This window comes from Geotrypetes seraphini, chromosome 8 (assembly GCF_902459505.1).
Source record: "Geotrypetes seraphini chromosome 8, aGeoSer1.1, whole genome shotgun sequence".
Taxonomy (NCBI): Eukaryota; Metazoa; Chordata; class Amphibia; order Gymnophiona; family Dermophiidae; genus Geotrypetes; species Geotrypetes seraphini.
This window is the reverse complement of record NC_047091.1, coordinates 109,894,765-109,918,336: the sequence shown is the minus strand read 5'-3', so window position 1 is coordinate 109,918,336 and position 23,572 is coordinate 109,894,765. Positions and strand designations below refer to the sequence as shown.

The 23,572-nt window shown below is 45.8% G+C and overlaps 1 protein-coding gene across 1 annotated transcript in view; it reads left to right on the top strand.

Moving 5' to 3' along the window:
- The window catches only part of LOC117364560 (protein-lysine 6-oxidase-like), a 37,083-nt gene extending 15,655 nt beyond the window's left edge, over positions 1-21,428 (top strand). Inside the window, exons 3-7 of the mRNA XM_033953877.1 lie at positions 3,776-3,913; positions 5,775-5,931; positions 14,748-14,843; positions 19,289-19,404; positions 20,341-21,428. Coding sequence (XP_033809768.1) covers positions 3,776-3,913; positions 5,775-5,931; positions 14,748-14,843; positions 19,289-19,404; positions 20,341-20,347 — 514 coding nt within the window. The 3' untranslated portion in view covers positions 20,348-21,428. The remainder of the gene's footprint in view (positions 1-3,775; positions 3,914-5,774; positions 5,932-14,747; positions 14,844-19,288; positions 19,405-20,340) is intronic.
- The last annotated feature ends 2,144 nt before the right edge of the window (positions 21,429-23,572 follow it).

Here is a 23,572-nt window from a genome sequence, read left to right as displayed (position 1 = left end):
ATTACCCCAGGTCCAACCTCTCTCCCTTCATCTCGCTCTCTTCACAGCCCATCGTGCCTTTCCCTCCAGTGCTGGTCCAATGTCGCTGCTGGGACAGGGAATCTGCCGGCCTTGGCGATTTGGGAGTGCTGTGCGTGGCTCCTCCTCCTGCTTTTTGCCTGCCACAGTCTGTCTCCAATAATGCACAACTTCCTGTTTCCACCCAGGTGGACCGCAGCCGACAGAGGGCAGGAGGGAGAGCCACGAACAGCACTGCCAAGTCACTGCCGAGGCCGGCGAACTTTCCAACGTGGCGGCGGCGGCGGCGGACTGGCGCGGAGGAGAGGACACACTGGGCTCAGAAGGGGAAGATCGGGAACGTTGCTGCGGGCTACATAAAAAGGCCAGGCGGGCTGGATTCGCCCCACGGGCCTTGTGTTTGACACATGTGCTCTAGTGGAATGCACCCGCAAAGAGATCAGTGACTGCTTAACACAGCCAATGTGTGCAGACAAAATCGTCATGCAAATCCATCTGGAAATAGAAGCCATAGAAACTGGCCTTCCCAGTAGACTAGGACTGGTGAGCACAAAAAGAGGATCTGAGAGATGAAAATCATTCATGGCCTTGAGGTAACGGCAATGCAAAAACTTTTTTTTTAAACCCATGAGACGGAATGCAGGTAGCCGGACTTCCTGATTTATATGGAAGGCCGAAACACTGACAAAAATGGAAGATATCATGCGCAGAGAGACCTCAGCCTCTGTAAATTTGAGAGATGGCTCTCTGCATCAGAGCACCTGCAACTCAGAGACTTTTCCCGCTGAGGCAAAATCCACCAGAAAAACTGTCTTAACTGAAAGATTCATTAGAGACGTCTCCTGCAAAGGCTCATACGGACATCGCCACGTTGCATTTGCACCTGCGCAGATGCCCTCCAGACACAGCCCCGAGCTTGAAGCTTTTCAATACCCGGGTGCCGGGTTTTGAAAAGCCATCCAGATGCCTCGACAGTTCTCTAAAAAGAGGACATGTCCAGGTTAATCCAGATGTTTGGTAACTCTGCCTCTGGGTCTGGTAACCCTGCCTCTGGGTCTTAAGGAAAGTGTGCACTGTGAGGTTAAACCTCCCCTATGCAACCACTGGCATGGCCCTAGCCGGTGTAGCTAGACCCTGACAAATCAAATAGGCTTTCCGCAACAGACTTACCAAATCAGGGGTAAAGCCCTGAACAGGGGCTCACCTTGTCTCTTCATAGGCTCCAAGGCATCCACACATCTGCACTTCACCATGGCACTATCCAAGGGCTCTGTAACAGATTTATTCACCAAAACACAAGCCACCTGTGACTCCCCAGTCCTAGAGGGATCAGAAGGGGCTAAGCCAATTGCTCCCACCCATCCTCTCCCCCTCTCACTTGTCCTGTGGCACATGGCGTATGGACTTTACTCAGTTGGCCATCCAATGCAAATCTGGCATGAATTAGGTTTAAAATAGCATGAGGAGTCCATCTCAATCAATTTTAAGCTAAATCAAAGTGTTTTGAGGCAGATAGAGGCTTTTTAAGCCAAATCGGGAAATCTATGATGACTGCCGCAGCAGTATGATGGCACTAAAAAACAGCCTGGGAGAGTAATATAAACATTCAAAAAATTCAGAGTAGGGGTTTTTGGAGGTGGAGGATCCTAAACCAAGCCCTTGCAACCCCCCAAACAATAATTATCAGACCCCCCCTCCCCACCCTATTTTCCCGATTCTGTTCTGGTGCTTTGCCCACTTTAGCTCATATTGCAGCTGGATAATGGAGAAGACCCCCCTGCCTCAGATAAGCATGAGAAGGGTCCAAATGCTGCAATCTTTGGGCTGCCAGTCGGACTGAAGCCAGACTGAGACCTCAGAACTCCCACAGCTCCATACACATTGTTGGGGGGTGGGGGGAAGCACAGCCAGCACCCGTTAAAGCCCACCCGACCACAACAAATCCAAACAGCCTGCGCTCAAGCTCCTTAATGGTCAGGAGTGAGCCTCGCTACTAGGGGAATGGTCCCCAAGCTCCACAGATGTAATGCAGGCTGGCTACACAGGTTCTCTGTAAAAGGGTTGCCCTATTAACTACAGACTTCTGCTCTGTGTCTTCTCCCAGGCACAGCTGCCCCAGGGCGGCTGGGGGCCTCTTGAGCATCAAAAAGCTTCCAAATCCCACAACCCCCTCAAATAACAAAGTACCCCAGAGCAAAGCAGAAAGACATCTTTCAACTCATGTGTAGAAGAGAAGACTGAGGAGCTATAGCCCAGCCCAGTGAGGAAGGAGGCGGAGCTGAAAAAGATAGATGATGTCTTCTACACAATTCGTGGTTAGAGGAGAATAACCCACTGGTCAAGACTGATGTGCCTTTTGCACCAGAAACTGGCTTCTCTCCCATAGAGAGGAAGTGTGAAATAGTGATCCTTACCTTCATATCTCTTATAATAAAACCCTAAGCGCGCATGCGCACTCTTACCGGCGTGTTCCGTATGTCCGTGGACGGCAAGAGTGCACATGCGTGCTTTGACTCCTCCCCTCACTCACTAACCAGCAGAATCCTCGCTCCAGGACCCACTGACCCTCCTATCTCTCCCTCCCTTGCGACCCTCCCAGCGAGATGACCTTAACAACAAACCTCCCTCCAGCGTTGGCAGCCACAGCACGCTAAACAGGCTGCTTCGCGGCTTTCTCCTGCCAGTGAGTCCCTCTGCCGTGTCATTGATGATGTCATCAGTGACGCGACAGAGGAACTCACCGGCAGGAGAAAGCCACGAAGCAGCTTGTTAGCGTGCTGCAGCTGCCAACGCTGGAGGGAGGTTTGGTATTAAGGTCATCTTGCTGAGAGGGTCGCATGGGAGGGAGAGATAGGAGAGTCAGCGGAGGTTGGGCTGGGAGGGGAGTGAAGCGGTCTGCCTCGGGCTTCAAGGCCTGGCTTCTTCGGGCAGCAGCAGCTGTTGCTGGCTTCAGGCCTTCCTCTCTGGCGGGTCCTGCCTACTTCCTGTTTTCATGAAGACAGGACCCACCAGAGAGGAAGACCTGAAGCCAGCAACAGCAATGAATTGTGACTGCTGCTGCTGCCCGATGAAGTTCAAGGAGGAAAGGGAGCAGAGGGGGAGAGAATGGCTTGGAGGGAAGAAGAGATGGCAGGGCATGGATGAAAGGAGGAAGGTATGCCAGACCAAGGGAAAAGGAAGGAGGAGATGCCATATGGAACAGAGAGAGAGAGGGTGGACACTGGATGGAAAGAGAAGAGAGGGCAGTGAATGGAAGGGGCAAGACAGAGGGTGAACAGTAGATGGAAGGGGTAGAGAGAGGGAGACAGACACTGAATGGAAGTGTGGGGGACAGGGGGAGCAGATGTTGGAAAGAAGTGGGGAGGAGAAAGAAAAAAGGGCACATGCAGGATTGAGGGAAGAGGATAGAGTTAAAAATAAAGATAGACAGACAGGGGGCCAGGGAGAGACACAGACAGAAAGAATGACAGACAGACAGCATCCAAGGAGAGAGAGACAAATAAAAACAAAAACAAAAACCAGACAGACAGACATCTACTCTAGCACCCATTAATGTAACGGGCTAAAACACTAGTTTCATAATAAAGCTTATCCCCTTTCGGTCTTATGTCACCTTGTCATTGCATTTAATTCTCTCACACATTAATGGCAGCACTTCCTCAAACAGACAAGGGCTCCCCTCACAGCAGGTAGCAGCACTCTGCCTTTCCTTGGGGTAGGAGTACAAGGTGTCAACTCTATCTTTTTTTTCTTTCAGATCTGCTTACATTCCAGGTGTGTCTGACCTCAGCTACAGGGTGCTGCTTCGCTTCCCACAAAGGGTTAAAAACCAAGGCACTGCTGATTTCCTTCCAGTGAAACCCCGTCATGCCTGGGAGTGGCACAGCTGCCACCAGTGAGTAAAGGCATTCAAACTTAGGGTAATTAATTAAAAGGGGTGTGTGTGTGTATAGGGGTTAAGCACGAGTATTAGCTCATGTAGTATTAACTCATGTAGTAAACATGGCCACACATGTACCTATTCTCCCACAATGCACAGAAAAAAAAACGATTTTACTTCTGATGCACACACAACATCACAAATTTTTCACCAGGTTCGGGGCAGCATAGAAAGTTTGGTGGAGAGGAGTGGGTCTCTGGTGGCATATCCTCCTTCCTCCCAACCCATCCCACCTGCTCCTATAGCTTTCTATCTGGTATCTAGTGGCACCCTTTCCCTCCCTCAATCTCCCCTCCTTTACAATAAAATGAGTCCCTGATGTCTAGTGGCACTCCTCACTTCCCTGGCATGACTACCCCTCACCCTGACTTTAAAAAAGCCCTGGTGTCTCATGGTATCGCTCCCAATCTCAACCTTACCCCCTTAACTTAATAATGAACTTTCACCGATGTTTAGTGGCACTCCATTTTCCCCATCCCCTGGGCCCCCCCAGATTCTCATATCTTGAAAGAGGCAGAAACGATGCTCACTTTCTTCCACTTCAGTTCCACCATCTTTCAAAATATCAGCATCTGCTCCCTTTGCGGTGCATCTTGCTTAAAGAGGGGGGCAGGAGGGAAGAGAGGATCGGAATATGCTAGGGGTAGAAGGAAAGGAAGAGGGAGATTTCAGGCAATGAGATTGAAGTGGGCTACAAGAGTGGAGAAAGGGAGAGGGAATTCTGGAAATGGTGGGACCTTGTGGGAGAGGTCAAAAGGGATATGGCAAGAAGATGAGTAAGGGGAGAATAGTGAGTACAGAGGTAGAAATGTGGTAATGGAGAGGCTGGGAAAGGAGTGAAATAGAAAATGGGAGATCTAGGGACTGAGAGCGGATGGAAGATTGATAGATAGCTAAAATTATAAAGGAGAAGGTGAGAAAGAGGGTAAAATTTGGGTGGACAGAGGCAAAAAAAAAGGAAGGAAAGAGCTGAAAGAGAAAAATAAATATTTTAGAAATAAGCATAATGAGGGAATGGAACAAGAGAGAAAAGGAAAATGGACAGCAAACAGTGGAAAAAGAATTAGCAGAAGACAGCCAAGAAAGTATAAAAGAGAAATTGGGACCAAGATAATGATAAAACAAAATGTCCAGACAATAAGGGTTGAAAAATGTGTTTTATTTTGAATTTATTAATTGTAATAAATTTAACCTTTGGATATGTGCATCACAGATGTTTTAATATTGTATTCAGTGGCATAGCCAGATGACTGATTGGGGGGGGGAGGGGAATGGCTTAATACTATGTTGCCTATGCTAGCATTGTGCATATTTGAATTAGTTTATCTGTACACATTTTGTTTAGTTTGTCTGTATTTGAAATTTCATAAATAAAAAAAATTAAAAAAAACAAATTAAAAAATTATTGTCAGGAAGGGGCGGGACTGGGTAGAGAGAGGCTAGGTGAGATAGGGGTGGGGAGGGGAGGGCTAGGTGCTGAGGGGCTAAGTGAGATAGGGCTGGGGCCAGGCAGGGTGCCTTCACTGAACTGGTCAGCACAGGGCCCCACAGTTGCTAAGACCGGCCCTGGGCCTCATTAGCATTCTTTTAAATGTGATATATAACCATGTTTACCATGTGATTTAACGCCCACACTCGTCCCCTTTCTGCATTGTTGAGCCAGTACCCTGCTTGTTAACCCTGTGATAAACCACACAGGTTGGCTCATGGTAGCTTTCTACATCGGCCCCTCAGCCAGCTTTAAGTTTGATTCTAACTGTGAAGAACTTGTCAAGCCTTATTCTGAGCCATATCTGCCTGGACCTCTTCCCCACAGGCACTATCACAGCATGGATGCTTTCAGTAACTATGACCTCTTAGACACTGTGTCACACAGAAAAGTCGCTGAGGGACACAAGGCCAGCTTTTGCCTGGAGGATACAACTTGTGACCCTGGCTTCAGACGACGGTATGCATGCACGGCTCACACCCAGGTGAGTATGGATATAAAGACTAGCATCAAATAAAATGTATTAGGTGTAACCCCTGACCTCCTATGGTACACTATGGCTGGTTATGTGCACAGGAGGCAGGCTAGAAGCACACTATCAGGTAAAAAGAGGGTAAATAGGACAAATAGAAATTCCCCCTTTACCAGTATTTCAGGCTTCGGGGACACTGATCCTCAGAGCTATATGTATAGAGGTAGACAGCTGCTTAGAGAAATTCTCTGCCAGCTCCCACAAAACTTCTTCCTATTCCAAACTGCTCCCTTCCTCTTCTCACTCCAGCCACAGCTCTCTCTCCTTCTATACTGTTCTCAGGCTGAAAAAAAAACCCCTACTGATTCTTTCAAAACAGCCAATAGTAGCTCTCTGCATTGGCAGTGGGAAGAGTCTATATAATGTACAGACAGTTTCTCAGTTGCTATGACATCAGAGGCCTGTTTGCTGATAATTCTGACCTGCTACCCCTTCTTGGCAATCTGCAATTTTCTTCTGGCATGCAGCGGGCCACTTTTACTAGAAGGGCCCGTCGTGGTTTGTTACATGTGGCTGATTTTTTAACCACAGATGGCAAGCTTCGGAACTTTGATAATTTACAGACTGTTTCCGGAGTCTTGCATTGTGATTGGTATGCCTATATCCAAATATCATATTATATCACTGCCCTGTTGCGGAATAATTGTTTATTAAACATGCGGGGGGCACTTTCCACTGTGCTGATATCCCCAGATCAAGATAAGATTTCCATATCTGGCTTGCATAAAGCCCTTGTGTTTCTGCAACCTCAGCGAGATTATGGCCATCTAGTGCCTCTCTGGAACGCTGAGTTGAACATTGTGGTTACGGAAGCTGACATTTTGACTAGCTTGCAAAGAATTATATTATAGGGAATGCCACTTTTGTATTATTCTCAGCATATATATTTCAGGTACAATTATATTATATAGGCACAGTGGTTACCTCCCTATGTCCTAAATGTGGTACACAAATTAACATCTTTGCTCATGCCATGTGGTTTTGCTCTACTGTGCAACATTTCTGGGGACATCTTTGTCACTCTCTGGGTGCATTAGTTGGGAGACTTTTAATCCCTACCCCTAAATGTGTTCTCTTTGGGAACCTCAGGCTTGGGGATGTAAATACTGTGGGTTGTCGCTTATTTACTTGGAAAACATGTATTTTGGGCCTGAAATGTATATTATATATGTGGGTGCCATCTTTTTGGCAATGGAAAAATTTGATGCATTGTTTGATGACTTGGGAAGCTAGAGATGCTTGTTTGACCTTTAAAAGAAAAAAAATATTTTTGGTCTGTCTAGTAATATTACATTGATGCACTATCTTTTATTTATTTATTTTATTTTTAAAATTTCTATACCGTTTTTATCCAAAACGGTTTACAAGGAATTACATACATAGAGGGGCATAATAAAAATTAAAAAAAACGTCTAAGTCCCCTTTTGGCCTAAGGCCCTAAATGTTGAAAGTAGAAGCAGGGAAAATGTCCATTATCAAAAAAAACGTCCAAAAGGAGGGTTTTTTTATGTTGAATCGATTTTAATTTTCAAATAACAAGAAACAATCACATATGCCCTAACCTCTCCAGCAGAAGAACAGTCAAAAACAAAACAGTAGATCCAACAATCCCACCCCTCCCACCCCCCCTCCCCAAACCCCCTATGCAAAAGCAGAGATAGTGAACTGCAGTAGGCTTGGACTCTGATAGCCCACCGCTAAAAACAATGATTAACTCCAACAAGGAGAAAAAGGAAAAAGAAAGAGAGAAAGAAAAGAAAGAAGAAGAAAGAGAAGTATACCTGGCGCCCCGCAAGATGGAGATCAAGCCCGGTTCTCCAAAAAATCACAAGGAATTTAAAATGTCACTTCTAGCCCGTGGTGATAAGGAAAATAGGTAAGAATCCCAGGTTCGAAGAAACTGGCGCTTTCTTCGCAAGCTAAGAGACGCATCCTTTCGCTCCAGCAGCAGCAGAGCATGCAAACGATTTCGCCAGTCCCAAAAGGAAGGTAAAGTTTCCCCAATCCAAACAGATAGAATTACCTTCTTCCCCAAGACACCCACCCTTCTCATAAACTGCCGCTGACCCGAATCTGATAAACGGAAGGCCTCATACTTATCTAGCAGGAGTCCAGCTGGAGAAAAAGCCAATGAAGTGCCTAACACACGCTCCACATAAGATATAACTTGACGCCAAAAATGTTTGATTTTCACACAAGTCCAAAAGGCGTGAAGAAACGAATGGGGCAGCTGGAGACATTTGGGGCATAAAGGAGAATCCGTGTAACCCGAATAATACAATTGGATCTTCGTGAAATATCCCCGGTGAAGTACCCTGAACTGACACTCCCGCAGATCCGCATTAACAGAGATTCCCGGGATTCGTGCAATCAAGGAAGGAAGATCCAGAGCGTCTCGCGCTATCCCCAGATCTTGACACCAACGATCATGTAGGACAGCCCGATTGGGCGAACCCAATAAACGATGGAAGTCTTTATAAAGGCCCGAAACTGTAAACCCATCTTCCAAATAGGGATCCAACAATGCCGCAAATTTGTCTTCAATAGGAAAGGCCAAAGCGGTCCGGGGGAGGGAACGGACGTAATGCTGAAGTTGCCGAAACGCCAGAAAGTCGCCCGCTGTAAAAACCCCCGCCCGGACCACAGCATCCCAGGATATTAAAGAGCCATCCTCCTGAAGAACATGGGTAAGTAACGTGAAATCCCGGGATGCCAGCTTACGAAAACTCGCATTCTCTATGCCGGGGCTGAATTGTAAATTCCCTTGAATAGGTAAGTATCTAGTAATCGAGGGAGTACCCTTCCATGAGTCCAACACATAAGACCAAACCATGCGGAGCGAGTGCAACAACAAGCTCCCCCGGAGGGCCGCCGGTAGGGCAGAACGGGGCGCATGCACCAGAGACAAAATATGCCAGGGCGCAAAAAATTCCTTCTCATAGGCTTTTAGAATAAAATCCTGACGATCTGAGAGCCACTCTCCCAGAAATCGCATCAAACAAGCAGCGTTGTACAGCCGAAAATGTGGCAACCCCAGTCCCCCTCCACCCCACGCTCCCAACAGATAACGCAGCGCCACCCGAGGCCGTCTTCCCCCCCAACAAAATCGAGAAAGCATAGAGTGTAGTCTAATAATATCTCGTTTCAAAAGCCAGAAAGGAAGCATCTGTAAAGTGTAAAGCCATTTAGGAAAAAGGACCATATTAAACAAATGAATCCTGCCTGATAAAGACAGAGGAAGAGGAGACCATCGAGCGAAACAGTCAGCCGAGGAGCAGAACAAAGAATCAATATTTACTCGATATAACGCAGAAGTACGAGGCGTCAACTGGATCCCAAGATAACGAAACGATGAAGAAGCCCATTGAAGAGGAAACGGTCCCGGCCAGGAGTCCCGCAGGTCCGAGGATGTGGCCAACGCCAAGGATTTATCAAGGTTAAGTTTAAAACCAGAATAATCTCCATATTCTTGAAACGTGGTCATCAGATTGGAAAGAGATATCACAGGGTCCGAAATATGGACCAGAAGATCATCCGCAAAGGCCGAGATCTTAAATTCAGAAGAACCTATTCGAATACCCGAGATCGCTCCATTAAGCTGAATATCACGGATCAGAGGATCCAACGACAGTGCAAAGAGCAATGGGGAAAGAGGACATCCCTGACGCGTGCCCCGACATATTGAGAATGAAGAAGAACAAAGTCCATTGGCCCAGACAGCAGCAGTAGGAGAATGATAAAGCACCCGAATCGCATCCTGAAAAAGACCCGTTATGCCATACCGATTTAAAACCTCAAATAAAAAATTCCAAGAGACCCGATCGAAGGCCTTCTCAGCATCAAAGCTGACCAATAGAGAAGAGGTTTTGGTTCTCTCCACGAATTCCAGAGACGCCAATATGGATCTAATGTTTTTCACACTAGTACGTCCCTGCACAAATCCCACCTGCGGGGATGCAATCAAATCAGGGAGGGCACAGGCCAATCGATTAGCCAAAACCTTGGCGAATATCTTGGCCTCCACATTCAGCAATGAAATGGGGCGGTAAGAGGAAGAAAGGGTCGCATCCTTATGGGGTTTCAAGAGCACAATTATTTGAGCTGAAGTGAGAGATACCGGAAGGGCACCTCGCTGAATGGCTGCTGTGAAGGTATCAGCCAATACAGGAGCTATTGTAGGATGTAAAAGTTTATAAAATTCCATCCGGAAACCATCCGGTCCGGGGGCCTTTAACAAAGCTCCCTTCAGTATGACTCCTGCCACCTCCTCTGCCGTTATGGGGGCATTAAGTTTGGCCACCGCCTCCTCAGATAAGCACGGAAGGGAAAGGCCATCCAAATATGCCGAGCCCTCCATTAAATCAGGTTGTTGAGAATAAAGCTTTGTATAATAATCAAAAAACACTGCATTAATCTCAGCATCCGTCCTGACCATATCCCCCCCTGCTGAGCGAAGTTGCAAGATAGGAGTACGACCCGCCGACCTTCTGGCCACCCTTGCCAGGAGCGCCCCACGTTGATTTCCATGACGAAACAATTGATACTTATAGTAAGCTAGTGATTTGACGGTTCTAGCATGCAACAATTCCTGAAGCTGACTCTGGGAGGCTAAAAGCTGGGAACGTAAGGATGGAGCGTGAGACTGACTATAGAGGCGACGGAGGGTGCCAATCTTACGTTCTAATTGTAAGAGCTCTCTGTCTCGCGCACGACGTTGATGGCTGGAATATGCTATAATCTCACCGCGGAGTACCGCTTTCGCGGCTTCCCAGAAGAGTGTAGAGTCAGTCCGATGTTCATTATTATGGATTTGATAGTCATACCATTTTTGAAGTAAAAAGTCTTTGAATCTCGGATCTTGATACAAACGGAGCGGGAATTGCCAACGGAAGGTGCCCGGAGAAGAGACATCCAAATGCAAGATCAACAAGAGCATGGCGTGATCAGAAGCATCAAAGGAACCAATAGTAGCCGATTCAACTCGAGAAAACAGGGAGCTAGAGGGTAGCCAATAGTCAATCCGGGACAAAGAAGCGTGAGCTCTAGATATGTGAGTATAGTCACGGTCACCAGGGTGAAGCGTCCGCCAAACGTCAAGAACATCTAAGGATGAGCAAAGTAGGGAAATGCCTCTAGCGGGATGTACCCGATCTTGGGGAGCAGGAATGGATTTATCCAAGAAGGGGTCATGGACACAATTGAAGTCCCCCCCTACAAGCAAGGGAATATCCGAATGTTGACCAAGAAGGCGAATAAGAGAAGAAAAAAACCGAGAGTCATAGTTGTTAGGGGCATAAACATTACAAAGGATTAATGGCTGACGATTAAGTAGCACCTTGGCGATGATATACCTACCCCCTGGATCAGTCCACTGCTGTTGGATGGCAAAGGATACTCCCTTCCGAATCAATATCAAGACTCCCGCCTTACGGTTAGTCGCTGGCGCTCCCACATGATGGCCAACCCACCAGGTCTGAAGTTTAGCATGCTCCGCCGCAGACAGATGCGTCTCTTGCAAGAAAGCCAGATCGGCTCTCTGGCGGTTCAAGGCTCTCAAAATCTTATGTCGTTTAATAGGCGAAGTGACACCATTTATATTCCAGGAAATACATCTAAGAGGTTTCATGAGAAAAAAGTGATATGGCCAAAATCCAATGAAATCTCATTATATAGTTGAGAGCAAGGCCGTCCCAGCCAGCGACCAGCTCCCGAAACCTTGATCTAGACCCTTGCATCCACCCAAGGTGAAAAGGCCAAAAGCAGAGCACCAGGAATACAAACAAAAGGAGTAGAAAAGCAGAAAAGAGAGAAACAAGAGTGAAAAAGAATAGAAAGAAAGAGCAGACAAAAACCCCAGCATATCCTCCCTCCCACCCCCCCTTCCCCCCTACCACCCCGTCCCCCTCTCTCATGCGACCCACTAGTGGTCTAAGGGTCCTGTGGAGCAGCTCCCAACTCCCCCTCCCAGCAAACTAGACCTACCATAAACCCCTCCCTCCAAGCCCACACCTCCTCCTGTAGACTCTCAAAAAAGGGGAAGATCCCGATATCCCGCCCAACCCGTACAGACACAAGTGCCCTGACACGTAAGATGTCCATGAACAGGATGGGCATCAAGAACTGACATCCGTAAATCCCCACAAAGCAATATACTAATGTTCATCATTGAAAGGTACAGAGAGTCGCCCCTTGAGTCTCCATTATCACCCCCCCGACAGACATACCTCCCCACCCTTAACAAACACATGTGTACCCCTCCCACAACCAGTCAACATCAGTCAACATCTGCAATACACAGGCATTCCCCCAGCAAGGAATGGCATAACATCCCCACCAACACAAACAGTCCCCCCCCCCCCCAGCCATCCACACAGTCCAAAAAGAAGAAAAAGAAATAGGCTCAAAAAAACAAAAAAAAAAACGTCCAGAGCCATCCAGTGCCCCAAGCCCCAGCGCAAGGTCTTCAAGCCGGCAAAAAAAGGGCACAGCAACAGTCAAACCACCTCGTGATCGGCTCTTCAGACACGAAAACGTGCAGGAGGCAGCTAGCTGAGGGAAAACACTGGGTTCCATGCTCCTCACAAAAGTCCAACCTGAATCAAAATAACTAAACCCAAATCAGTCAAGGAGCTGATTCAGGAACTTGCAGGGACTGGAGAAATCGAAGAGCTTCGGCCGCCTCAGTGAAGAAGCGGGTCTGACCAGCATGTCTGATCCGCAACCGGGCTGGGTACAGTAAGGCAAAAGGCACTTTCAGCCTGAACAGCTGGGAACAGATGGGGGTAAATTCCTTCCGTTTAGCTTGCAAAGCTGGAGAATAATCCTGGAAGCAGAGCACCCTGGAGTTTTCATACAGCAGGGGGCCCGAAGTACGGATAGCTCGCAAAATCTCTTGTTTATGGGCTGAGTTCAACAACTTAAGTATAACAGTGCGAGCTCTCGAACCAGGCTCACCCAGTGGGCCCAACCTATGGGCTCGTTCAATTCTCAGGGGACCATGTGCTGTGGTTAGGTGTAGAGTGCGCTGCAGCCAAGACTCTAAAAAGGTATGGAGCTCACCATCCTTCACCGACTCAGGCAGGCCAACCAGACGCAGGTTCCCCCGACGGGACCTATTCTCAAGGTCCTCAATCTTAGCTTCCATGGCAACAAGTCGAGCACGAAGCTGCTGATGGTCCCCTTCGCGTTGCTGCACGCGGTCCTCCAGGGCTGTGAAACGGTGTTGAAAGTTAGAAAATTCACCCTGCAGGGTTTCCAGGCGTGTATCCACCGTGTCAAGTTTGTCTACAATCGGCTGCAATTTCGCTGTCAGGGAGCCTTCTAGGAGAAGCTTCACCTCCGCCACGATCTCCGAAACCCACGCGGTCGGCGCCGGGAGCGGCGGGGGGGATTCGCGGTCGGCCATCTTGGAATCACCCGCACGGCCGCGATCCCTCTCCCGACGGGGCAATCTGCTGGTCATAAAGCCCCGAACTCCCCAAAAAAAAGCAGGCGGAAGTCAACCTCGACCTAAGCGCCGGACCGCAGCGGCAAAATCGCGGCTCTCGGGGGTACAAAATTCGCTGATGGTGGGAACAGGATCGGGACCCCACTCCACTGACGTCCGCTCAGCAGCTTGACATCACGTGACCCCAGGAGGGTTTTTTTAAATAATGGCCTGCCTCTACGTTCAGCTGTTTAAATGCCCAGACCACCACTACATCTACACTTACTACATATAATGAACCCAAAAAAGCCTAAGTCCAAAAGGCCCAACACAAGAGCTTTTAGGTGAAGGAGGAGCCAGTCCTGCCCATATCTTAGTGGGGGTGGGAGGGTAGGGGGGGTCGCTGGGGCAGGAGGACTTGGGCTCCCTCCTGCCCCAATCGAGTCGCCGGGGCAGGAGGGCTTGGGCTCCCTCCTGCCCAGATGGAGTCGCTGAGGCAGGAGGGCTTAGGCTCCCTCCTGCCCAATCCAATCGGGGAGGGTGATGGATCGCAGCAGGAGAGATTGGCTATCTTACTTGCCGCGATAGCAATCTGAAGTGCCGCGGTTGACAGCACTTCGGGATCATTATCGTGGCAGGGTAGATGAGCCATCTCTCCTGCCGCGATCGTTGCTGGGGGGGCATGGATTGGCAGACACTGGTTACAGAATCCAGCTTTTAGGTGAAGGACTGGCTCCTCCTTCGCCTAAAAGCTCTTTTGTTGGGCGTTTGGGACTTAGGCTTTTTTTGTTGATTATATGTTGTTAGTGTAGACATAGTGGTAGTCTGGGTGTTTAAACAGCTGAACATAGAGGCAGGCCATTATAAAAAACAAATAAACAATAAACCCTCCTTTTGGATATTGTTTTTTTTTTTTTTGAGAATAGACATTTTCCCTGCTTCTACTTTCAGCGTTTAGGGCCTAGGCCAAAAGGGGACTTAAGACATTTTTTTTTATTATGCCCCTCCACGTCTATTTCCCTTGTTTGTTTTTATCAATTTTAATTATTGCCCATTGCTTTTATTTTTTTGTAAACTGCTTTGATTTGACTTTCTTTTGTTAAAAATGGCAGTATATCAAATAAAGTAACTGTAACTGTATATGCTATATATATGCTGTTTTTATGTTTTTGATTTACACATTTGATGTGTTTTTTGTACTCTAGATTCCTAATACAGGCCATATAGGCCTAAACATGGACGTGTCGCATCTTTATTGGAACAATAAAATCTTTTAGAATCCTGGTTTTCTCTCAGATTGGTTGAACCTTTTTTGTATTTTTTTTTTTTTTGCTGGGCACAGGGACTGGGACCTGGCTGCTATGACACATACAATGCCAACATTGACTGCCAGTGGATTGACATAACAGATGTCCCTCCTGGAAATTACATCCTAAAGGTGATATTTGCAAAACCACTGCAGAAGGCTTAGAAATTACGTACACTCACACACCCTAATACTATAAACTTGCATGCACAATTTTATGCTTAGCATGCAAAGTTGTGTGTGCAAATTATAGCATACTGTCAGTTGAGTATATAATTTAACACATTAATTAGCTGTTAATTTACATTAATGACCAATTATTGGCTATAATTGGTCTTAATTGGCGCTAATCAGCAGTTATGCACGTAACTGATATTAGTCAGTATTCTATAAATTGCACGTAGTGAATTCAGAGTACATAACTCCAAGGAGGTGTGGATCTGAGAGGGGCATGGATGGATCAGGGGCGTGTCAGGCAGTTAATGTGCGTGGGTTATAGAATTCTAGTATTTATGTACCTAATTGCCTATAGTTAAGCATGAGGAGCTACACCAGCCATTGAGCTAGCATTAGGTGCATACTTGCAGACTTATGCTAAATTCTATAACAGCAGATATGCACGCAGTTTCCATTCTAGAATCTCTTCATAGCTAGTATCATCCCGGTGCCTAATTTTAGGCGATCTATAGAGAATTGCCCCCATAGGGCTTAAGTCAGCCTCCCACTGAACCACAGAATACCCCGACCCTCCCGTGAAGTTTGACAGGAGGGATGCCTACTCCCTCCTGCCTCAGCAGCCACCCAGACCCCTCACACACTCCTGATCACCCCTATGAAGATTGGCAGGAGAGATGCCCACTCCCTCCTGCCTCAGCTGCCCAGACCTCCCAATGCCCCAAACCCAACCCCACCCCCATACCTTATTAAGAAGATAAGCAGGAGGGATTCCCACTCCCTCTTGCCAGCAGGCCCGCTTCTTCAAAATGGCGGGCATTCCCCTTCCCGGTGCATCCTGGGATATATTGAGAGAGGCCTAAGACTCTGATTGGTTCAGGTACCTAAGACTTATGGGGAGAACCTTAGGCACCTGGGCCAATCAGAGCCTTAGGTCCCCTCCCAGTGCATCCTGGGAGTGGGCATCCTTCCTGCCAATTTCTTTTTGTTTCAGGCCATCGTTGAGAGGGGGCCATCATCACAGGGAGGGGCAGCACAACTTTTTTTTTTGTTAATGGGGACAGATATTGTACATGTGTAACATCTGTGCCCATATAAAAAAAGGAAAATACAGAACTACCTTTATGATTTTTAGGATAAGTGCTGTATTTTCTATCTAATGAATATTATTGGTGAATGAACATCATTATGTATTGAATAACGCACAAAAGAAAGTTTTTCAGACCTCAAAGCAACCAGCATTCTTAGCAAACTGTTCACAGAGACCTGAGCTGAGCACAGCAGAGGGGCATTCTAGGGGTACTGCAGTGACTGTCACATTTCAAAGTCCCAGGCACACAGGTCACTATAAACTGCTTACATTGTATGGTGAGCCCTCCAAAACCCATACAAAACTTACTGTACTTACCTGTAGACCACAATAATATGCAGGTGTTATCTTAATGTAACTACAGTAGTTTTTAGAGGGCTCACCATAATAATATAAACAAGATATGGTGGCATCTGTACCTGGAACTTTTAATGTGAAATTCACTGCAGTAACCCTTGGAGTGCCCCTCTATTCTCTGAGCTCAGGCATCTGTGTTAACATCTGAAGCTGCTTGGGCTGAGAACTTTTCAGCACCCCCTCCTACTAGACTAGAATGTACTGTTTTTTTAAAAAACATTTTTGGGGTGATGGGGGGGTTGGTGACCACTGAGGGAGTAAGGGGCAGTCATACCTTAATCCCTCCAGTGGTCATCTGGTAGTTTGGGTACCTTTTTAGCATTTAGACACCTTTAAAACTGGTCTAGCTCCAAATATCTAAAAAAAAAAATAAAAAACCACGACTTTTTGTTAAAGGTTTGATTATCAAAGTATAAATAAAATGGAGATGAAATTCTAATAATCAATTCACTAACTTTATAATGTATGAAATAAAGTGAATTTAAATTATTTAATTGAATAAAGTACTTATATTAAGAAATAAAATATAAAATTTTTAGAGTGCTCAGTGTGGTATCTTATTCAAAACCAGCAGGTTAATAGAATAAAGATGTATTATCATTACATCATTGCACTCACCTACCTACCAGCCCTAAACACCTTGTTAGATATAAGTTGTTCAAACAAACAAATGTCAGTAAATAAGTGTAGAAAAATACTTAGCTGCATTCAGAAGATGATGATTAACAGATGAAAAATCACCACTATCAAGTATATTATTTCAAGATGGTCGTAAGTATACTTATGAACTGTTCGTAGGTACTGGGACGTGCAGTAAAATATTCCTTGTTGTTATAGCTGGTTACGAAGTAATAACAATGAAACAAATGAGTTCCCAAATCAAAACAACTGCTGAAAACTTGTCCAAAATCACCATGTGAATAAAACTCCTTCGTAACCAGCTATAACAACAAGGAATATTTTATAACAACAAGGAATATTACATATTCCATACTAGGTGAAGGTGTTTTCTGTGACCTGTTTGTATGAAAGACATGTTTTTTTGTTAGCGTTGACTAGCCTTGTTTGGCAAAATGCACCAGGCATGGTTCTCGGGAGCACCTTGAATTATCCTGATTTGAATCTCCTTATTTTCTGCCAATCTTCTTTTGTTTCATGTTGGATTCTTTGGTGGACTAGCTTGCCTTGTTGTTTCATTGCAAGTTAGCATACATGGAGTGGATCGTACTAGAGGAGTTACAGATTTGGTTGTTTATACATACATATGGGTTACAGTTGGTTGAAGTAGAGTGAGGCAGTTGAGAGGCGTTGTAAACTTGGTTATTAATATAGACATATTTCGGATAGTATTACTACTTTACAAATATTTGAACACTTTCATATATGCATGGAAAGGGTTCAGAGTTAAATTCCTGGGTACGTAGGTGGGAAGGGAAGGAAGGGGGATTTGTTCAGAGATGTTTGTGGGTTGCATAGAAGAAAAACTGTGCACTGGTATACTAATCTTTGTTTATTTTGAATTTTTTTTAAAAAAAGAAATACAAGTGGAAATAAAGAAGTAAAGAAGAAAACAGATAAATGGGGGCGGGACATTGGTGAGGCGAAGCAGGGCATTGGCGGGTTAGGGGCGGAGCAGGGCCAGGGGGGCCCAGTGTTCTTGTGTGTCTAGGAGCCCTCAAAGAATTAATCCTGCCCTGGGTTTATGCAGTCTTTTGGATGTCTGTCTTTTTTGAAAATGAGCCCTTTAGGTAGATCAACTTACATCTGCTATTTATATAGCATAAGAGGGCACACCTAAACACAGACACGAAATGCCAACATACCCTAGTATTCTCTAAATGGAATCTTGCTGCCAAGATGCCATTACAGAATTGGAACTAAGCTTTTTTTCCCACGCTGTGTCCATGGTAAAGACCCTGAAGGAGAAGATTTTAAGGATGAAGATGATCTATGTATCACACTAAAACAAGGGTGGGCAACGAGGGCCACAATCCAGTTGGGTGTTTAGGAGTTCCCCAATGACTATGCATGAGATCCATTTGTATACAATGGAGGCAGTGCGTGCAAATAGATTTCATGCATATTCATTGGAGAAATCCTGAAAACCCGACTGGATTGCAGCCTTCGTTGCCCACCCCTGCCCTAAAACATGCATTTGTGAATCTTCAGGGCTATTGGTTGTCACCCTCCATTCTTTTCTGAGAATCCCTGCAGGGGAATAAGTAATGGGGTCAGACAGGGCCAGTCTGACAAATTGTGAAGCCCTCTTCGGACCAATTTGGGGGCTCCAACCCCCCCCCCTTCCTTAAAACTTGCATTTCTTCATAGAGGGCTAAGGGCAGTGGCAACGATTTGCATAGGTTGTCTACTGCCATCTCCAGAGCCTGTTCTCTGCTGCATCCCGCTGTTACGAAAGCAGGAAGTTATATCAGAAGGGGGCAGGATGCAACAGAGAGCAGGCTTTGGAATCAGAAGCAGATGGCCTATTCCACTGCCCTAAACCCACTACAGAGAAATGCTGTTTTAAGGTAGGGGGTTCAGCCAGTCCTGGGGGGAAAAGAACATAAAGGATGTAAATTCAAAAGACATCATCAACCTCTCCTCTCACACCAGGCAGCATTATGGGGTAAAGATCTAGAGCAATTGCTTACGTCTACTACTTATGGGGAATTTAGGAAACGCCTAAAAACATATCTGTTCCTAAAGAACTTAGGCAACTAACCTCATCCCACAATAACTGATCCCTAGAGTTGTTAATCACTAGTTTCTAACTTTGTTAAATCCACTCAACTTGTAGCATCTTTCAGTCAATGTTAACCGGCAGAACATTGTTAAATCCATTCAATCTATAACATCTTCTAATTATTGTAAACCGCACAGAACTTCACGGTCCTGCGGTATATAAACTGTTATATTATTATTATTATTATAAAGAATAATTTTTTTTTCCTGTTAGGTGACTGTTAATCCAAACTTTCTGGTGGCAGAATCTGATTTTTCTAATAATGTGGTACGCTGTGAAATCACCTACAATGGGAACTTCGTAAGCACCAGGAACTGCAGAATCACAAGGTGGGTCTCAATACAGGGTGCTGCATTCTGGGCCAGAACACTTTGGACTTTGGAAAAAAAAATCTGTCTAGTGTTCTTGGAGGCTTCCTGTTCCCTGACCAGAGTTCACTTCCCTCCCTTTCTCTTCCATGACCTGAAAGTACATAATTAACCCCTTGGAAAATGTGAATCTTGGGAGTTGTCCCATGAGTCTGGAGATTAGAAATGAGATCTGCAAGTGTCTTGAAACAAGAAAGATCTTTCCCTCTCCAACCCATTTGTCTTTTACGAAGCAACTGAAGGACCGCAGCAGGAGGACAGAGCTCTCCTTCTGAGAAAATTCCGTCTTCTATGGAGTTAGAAGTTCTAATGAGATTTTGTTTAGAAAATGAACTACACTTCCCCCTCCCCATTCGCGGTTTCCCTACTCGTGATTTCACATAAACGCGATTTTTTTTGGGGGGGAGGAGGAGAACCCCCCCCCCCCATATTTTTGTCTTCCCCCTGGCAACCTGGACTTACCTGGTGGTCTAGCTGGTTTTCGGGGCAGGAGCGATCTTCCTACGCTCCTGCCCCGTGCAGATAGCCATTAGGAAATGGATGTGGGGAATTCCCGTAGTCTCTCGAGAGACTACGGGAACTCCCCACAGCCATTTCTTAATGGCTATCTGCATGGGGTAGGAGCTTAGGAAGATCGCTCCTGCCCCAAAAACCAGCTAGACCACCAGGTAAGGCCGGGATGCCAGGGGAAGGTGGAAGGGAAGCGGGAGTGGGTCAGAGCCGGATATTCGCGGTTTTTCACCATTCGCAGTCCGGCTCTGCCCCTATCCCCCGCGAATAACGAGGGAGAAGCGTACATCTTTTCTTGGCTCTAGCCTCCTCTACGATTTTTAAGTCTGTTTAATTGTGAGTATGCAAAACCGCCACAGATGACATTTCTCTTTTCTCTCTCCACAGTTTCTAACTGGAATCCCACCTTCTGTGCGATCCCTGGAGCTGTGTGTGCATGTGATCTCACCAGATCTCGACTGTAAAACCACATCGACTTCAAAAAAGCCAGTTGTTTCATGAAGATGTAGGATTATCAGATATCCTGATTTCCCCAGACATGTCCGGGGGTACAGACGGCTTTTCAAAACCTGGCACTGTCCGGGTGTTGAAAAGCTTCCCGTCAAAATTGCATAGAAAAGGGGCATCCGCACATGAGCGGATGCAACGCGGTAATGTCACACACCTGGCCACATGCGTGTGATGTCATGGCGTCGCATCTGCGTATGCACAGATGCCGTCTGGGGGTGGGGCTGGGGGGCAGAGCAGGGCGTGACACAGATGGAACTAGGCAGGCCTGGGGGCGTGGCCATGGGTCCAGATTTTCCTTCGGGAAAATCTGGTATCCCTATGAAGATGGGATCTGGGCTGGTTGGGTTTTAGCTAAACCAGAGAGGGATATTTTAGATACACACTCCTTCCTTCTTTATCAGTGTCCCTTTTAAAAAGAGAGGGTACAAGTATGCGTAAAACTTCTAGATAAACATTCTAGCACCAATGGCCAAGGTTTGCTAGTGCAAGTGGAAGCGTGGCCTAGTGGTTAGAGCAGCTGATTCATCACCCTGAGACTCTGAGTTCAAGTCCCACTACAGCTACTTGTGACGTTGGCTATCCCTCTGATGTCACTTCCTAGGTGCAGGGCCCGGAAGTGACATCAGAGAGAGGTGACATTGACACAGGCAGCAAATTCATAATGCTGCTCAAACAGGGAAAATTAAAGAAGTATGAGGGAAGGAGCACTCATCTATGGCAGGGGGCAGAGAGGACGGATGCTGTCGCTCCTCACAAGGACTGCACCCGGCGCGGACTGCAACCCCCTCACTATGCCACTGTTCATGGTAGTAATCCTGAAAAGCCAACTAAAGCTGATCTATCATCAGCTTTACATAACTGCATAATTTAGGTGACACAATTTATTAATCTGTCTCTCTGTTGTTTCAAAATAGTATTTAAAAAATGTTTTTGCTCTTTTCAAATAAAATGTGCATGCTTGTTCATTGTGCTCTGTTTCCTTGACTGCACTCCAGGCTCTTTGACATATTGTTTTACATGCATTTGGTGACACTGACTCAGGCCCCAATGCTTAAAAGCTTTCCCCAGCATGGAAGACCAGTTAAGCCAGTCTTATGTGGCACAGAAGCTCTGCCTCCAATGCTCAAAAGGATCCTCGGGGGCTGTTACCGATTTTCCTAGCAGCCACTGAGAATCCTATGCAAATGTATTTCAAGGAGTTCATTAGTATTTAAATGAGCTCTCCTTGTGATGCACAAAAGGGAATGCCCCCTTTTTATGGAGCAAAATTTTCTGGCAGGCCTGGACCTGCCGGTAGCTGTTGTGCATGTGTTGTGTGAATGTATGCCCTACACCTATGTGCAGGACACACATATGCACAACTGAGCCCATTTTTAAACTTTTTTTTTTTTTTAACTCCCATACTGCTTCTTCCCTGCTCACGATCAGCTGGCCCGCACCGGAGCCACGATCAGCCGAGCTGGCAGGGAAGAAGAGAAGAGCCACGATCAGCCAAGTCGACTCAGCTGATCGGGGCTCCAGTGCCAGCCAGCTGATCACAGGCAGGAGAGAAGAGGATCTTTTTTTGCAGCAGGCAAAGTAGGGATAGAAGGGGGAAGAGCTGTGCCTACTGATTTGCTCTTCTGAGCAGGCGTCAGGCACAACTCCGCCCCCTTTTACCAGAGCTGCTCCACACATATAGCATGCATATAATTTGCATGCTATTGTGCTGAGCATCACCCAGTGTAAATCGCTTCCAACAATATATTACTATGTTGTCCGAGCTTTGTGCATCCTGCCCTCAGGGTTTCGAGGAGCTTTCTGAAAATCTAAACACTGGCCCTGCCCTCAGGAAGGAGGTACTTGATCTTTAACTAGCAGATAAAACAGCTAAAGATCATTTTTGCTTGCTCTGTTGCTCTAAGGTAGATGGGAATGGTGATACCCAGACTGGAGCCCAGAATCACAGTGAAGCAGATGCTAGTTTTTCAGAGATGCTGAGACCAGTCACTTGGGAGTAGGGGAGGGGCAGAAATAATAATAATAATAATAACTTTATTTTTCTATACCGCCATAGTCAGGTGACTTCTAGGCGGTTTACATTGTAAGAAGGCTGGACATTCAGCGAATAACAAAAGGTCTTAATACCATACAATAAGTCTACATACAATACAATACAGTGAGTCTAAATACAGTACAGTACAGTACAATATAGTGAGTCTGAATACAATACAATACGATAAGACTAAATACAATACCATACAATGATTCTAAATACGATATAATAGTAAAATGGGAAACTTACGTGCTAATTGGAGTTCTATGGGTAATGAATACCTGAATGCTTAGTACATTACATACAAATTGGAGTTCTATGGGTAGGGGATATCTGAATAGAAGAGGAGCTTCTTGAGAGAAAGGAAAGGCATTTACGGGGAGGGGAGTCCTAGTGAGGGAGGGTCCTAGTGAGGGAGGGGACAGTTTTAGTCAATACATTTTGCGAATAGGGCGGTTTTGATCGATTTACGGAATGCACTGTAAGACAGATTGGGTTCGTTTATGTAGTTTTTCAGCCAAACTTGCTGTCTGTTCGCTTGGAACTTAAAGGTTCTATCCAGGAATGATTTGTATCTGCAGCCTGTAATCTTTGGCCAGTGGACTTCCCATAGTTCACATTATTGTGGCATTTCAGGGCTGGAGGGGTAGTGGGGTAGTGTGTGAGAGGCTCTTAGGGTGTGTATAAAGAGAGAGCGTCTGTGCTATTATTGTCAATACACCCCTTTAAGGAACACAATTTGTTTATTTCTTTCAATTTTTATTTATTCAATTTTTAATAAGTATATCATTCCAAATCAAAAACATTACATGGCTATTAACAGTGAATAAAAAAGGAAATCATATCTAAAAAAGAAAGAAGGCACATATTAAATCTAAGACATTAAGGGGGGGAGGGGGTGGGTATTTTTGATTATAATTGAAACAAATCATTTTCATAAATAAATAAGGGAGGGGGTAATATTTTATATTAAGATGATCAATTATAGGATTTCAAGTGTATTTGAATGCTTAATTGATAAATGTCAATATTGTACTTGATTTAAGATTTGAAATGAATAAAGATTAAAAAAAA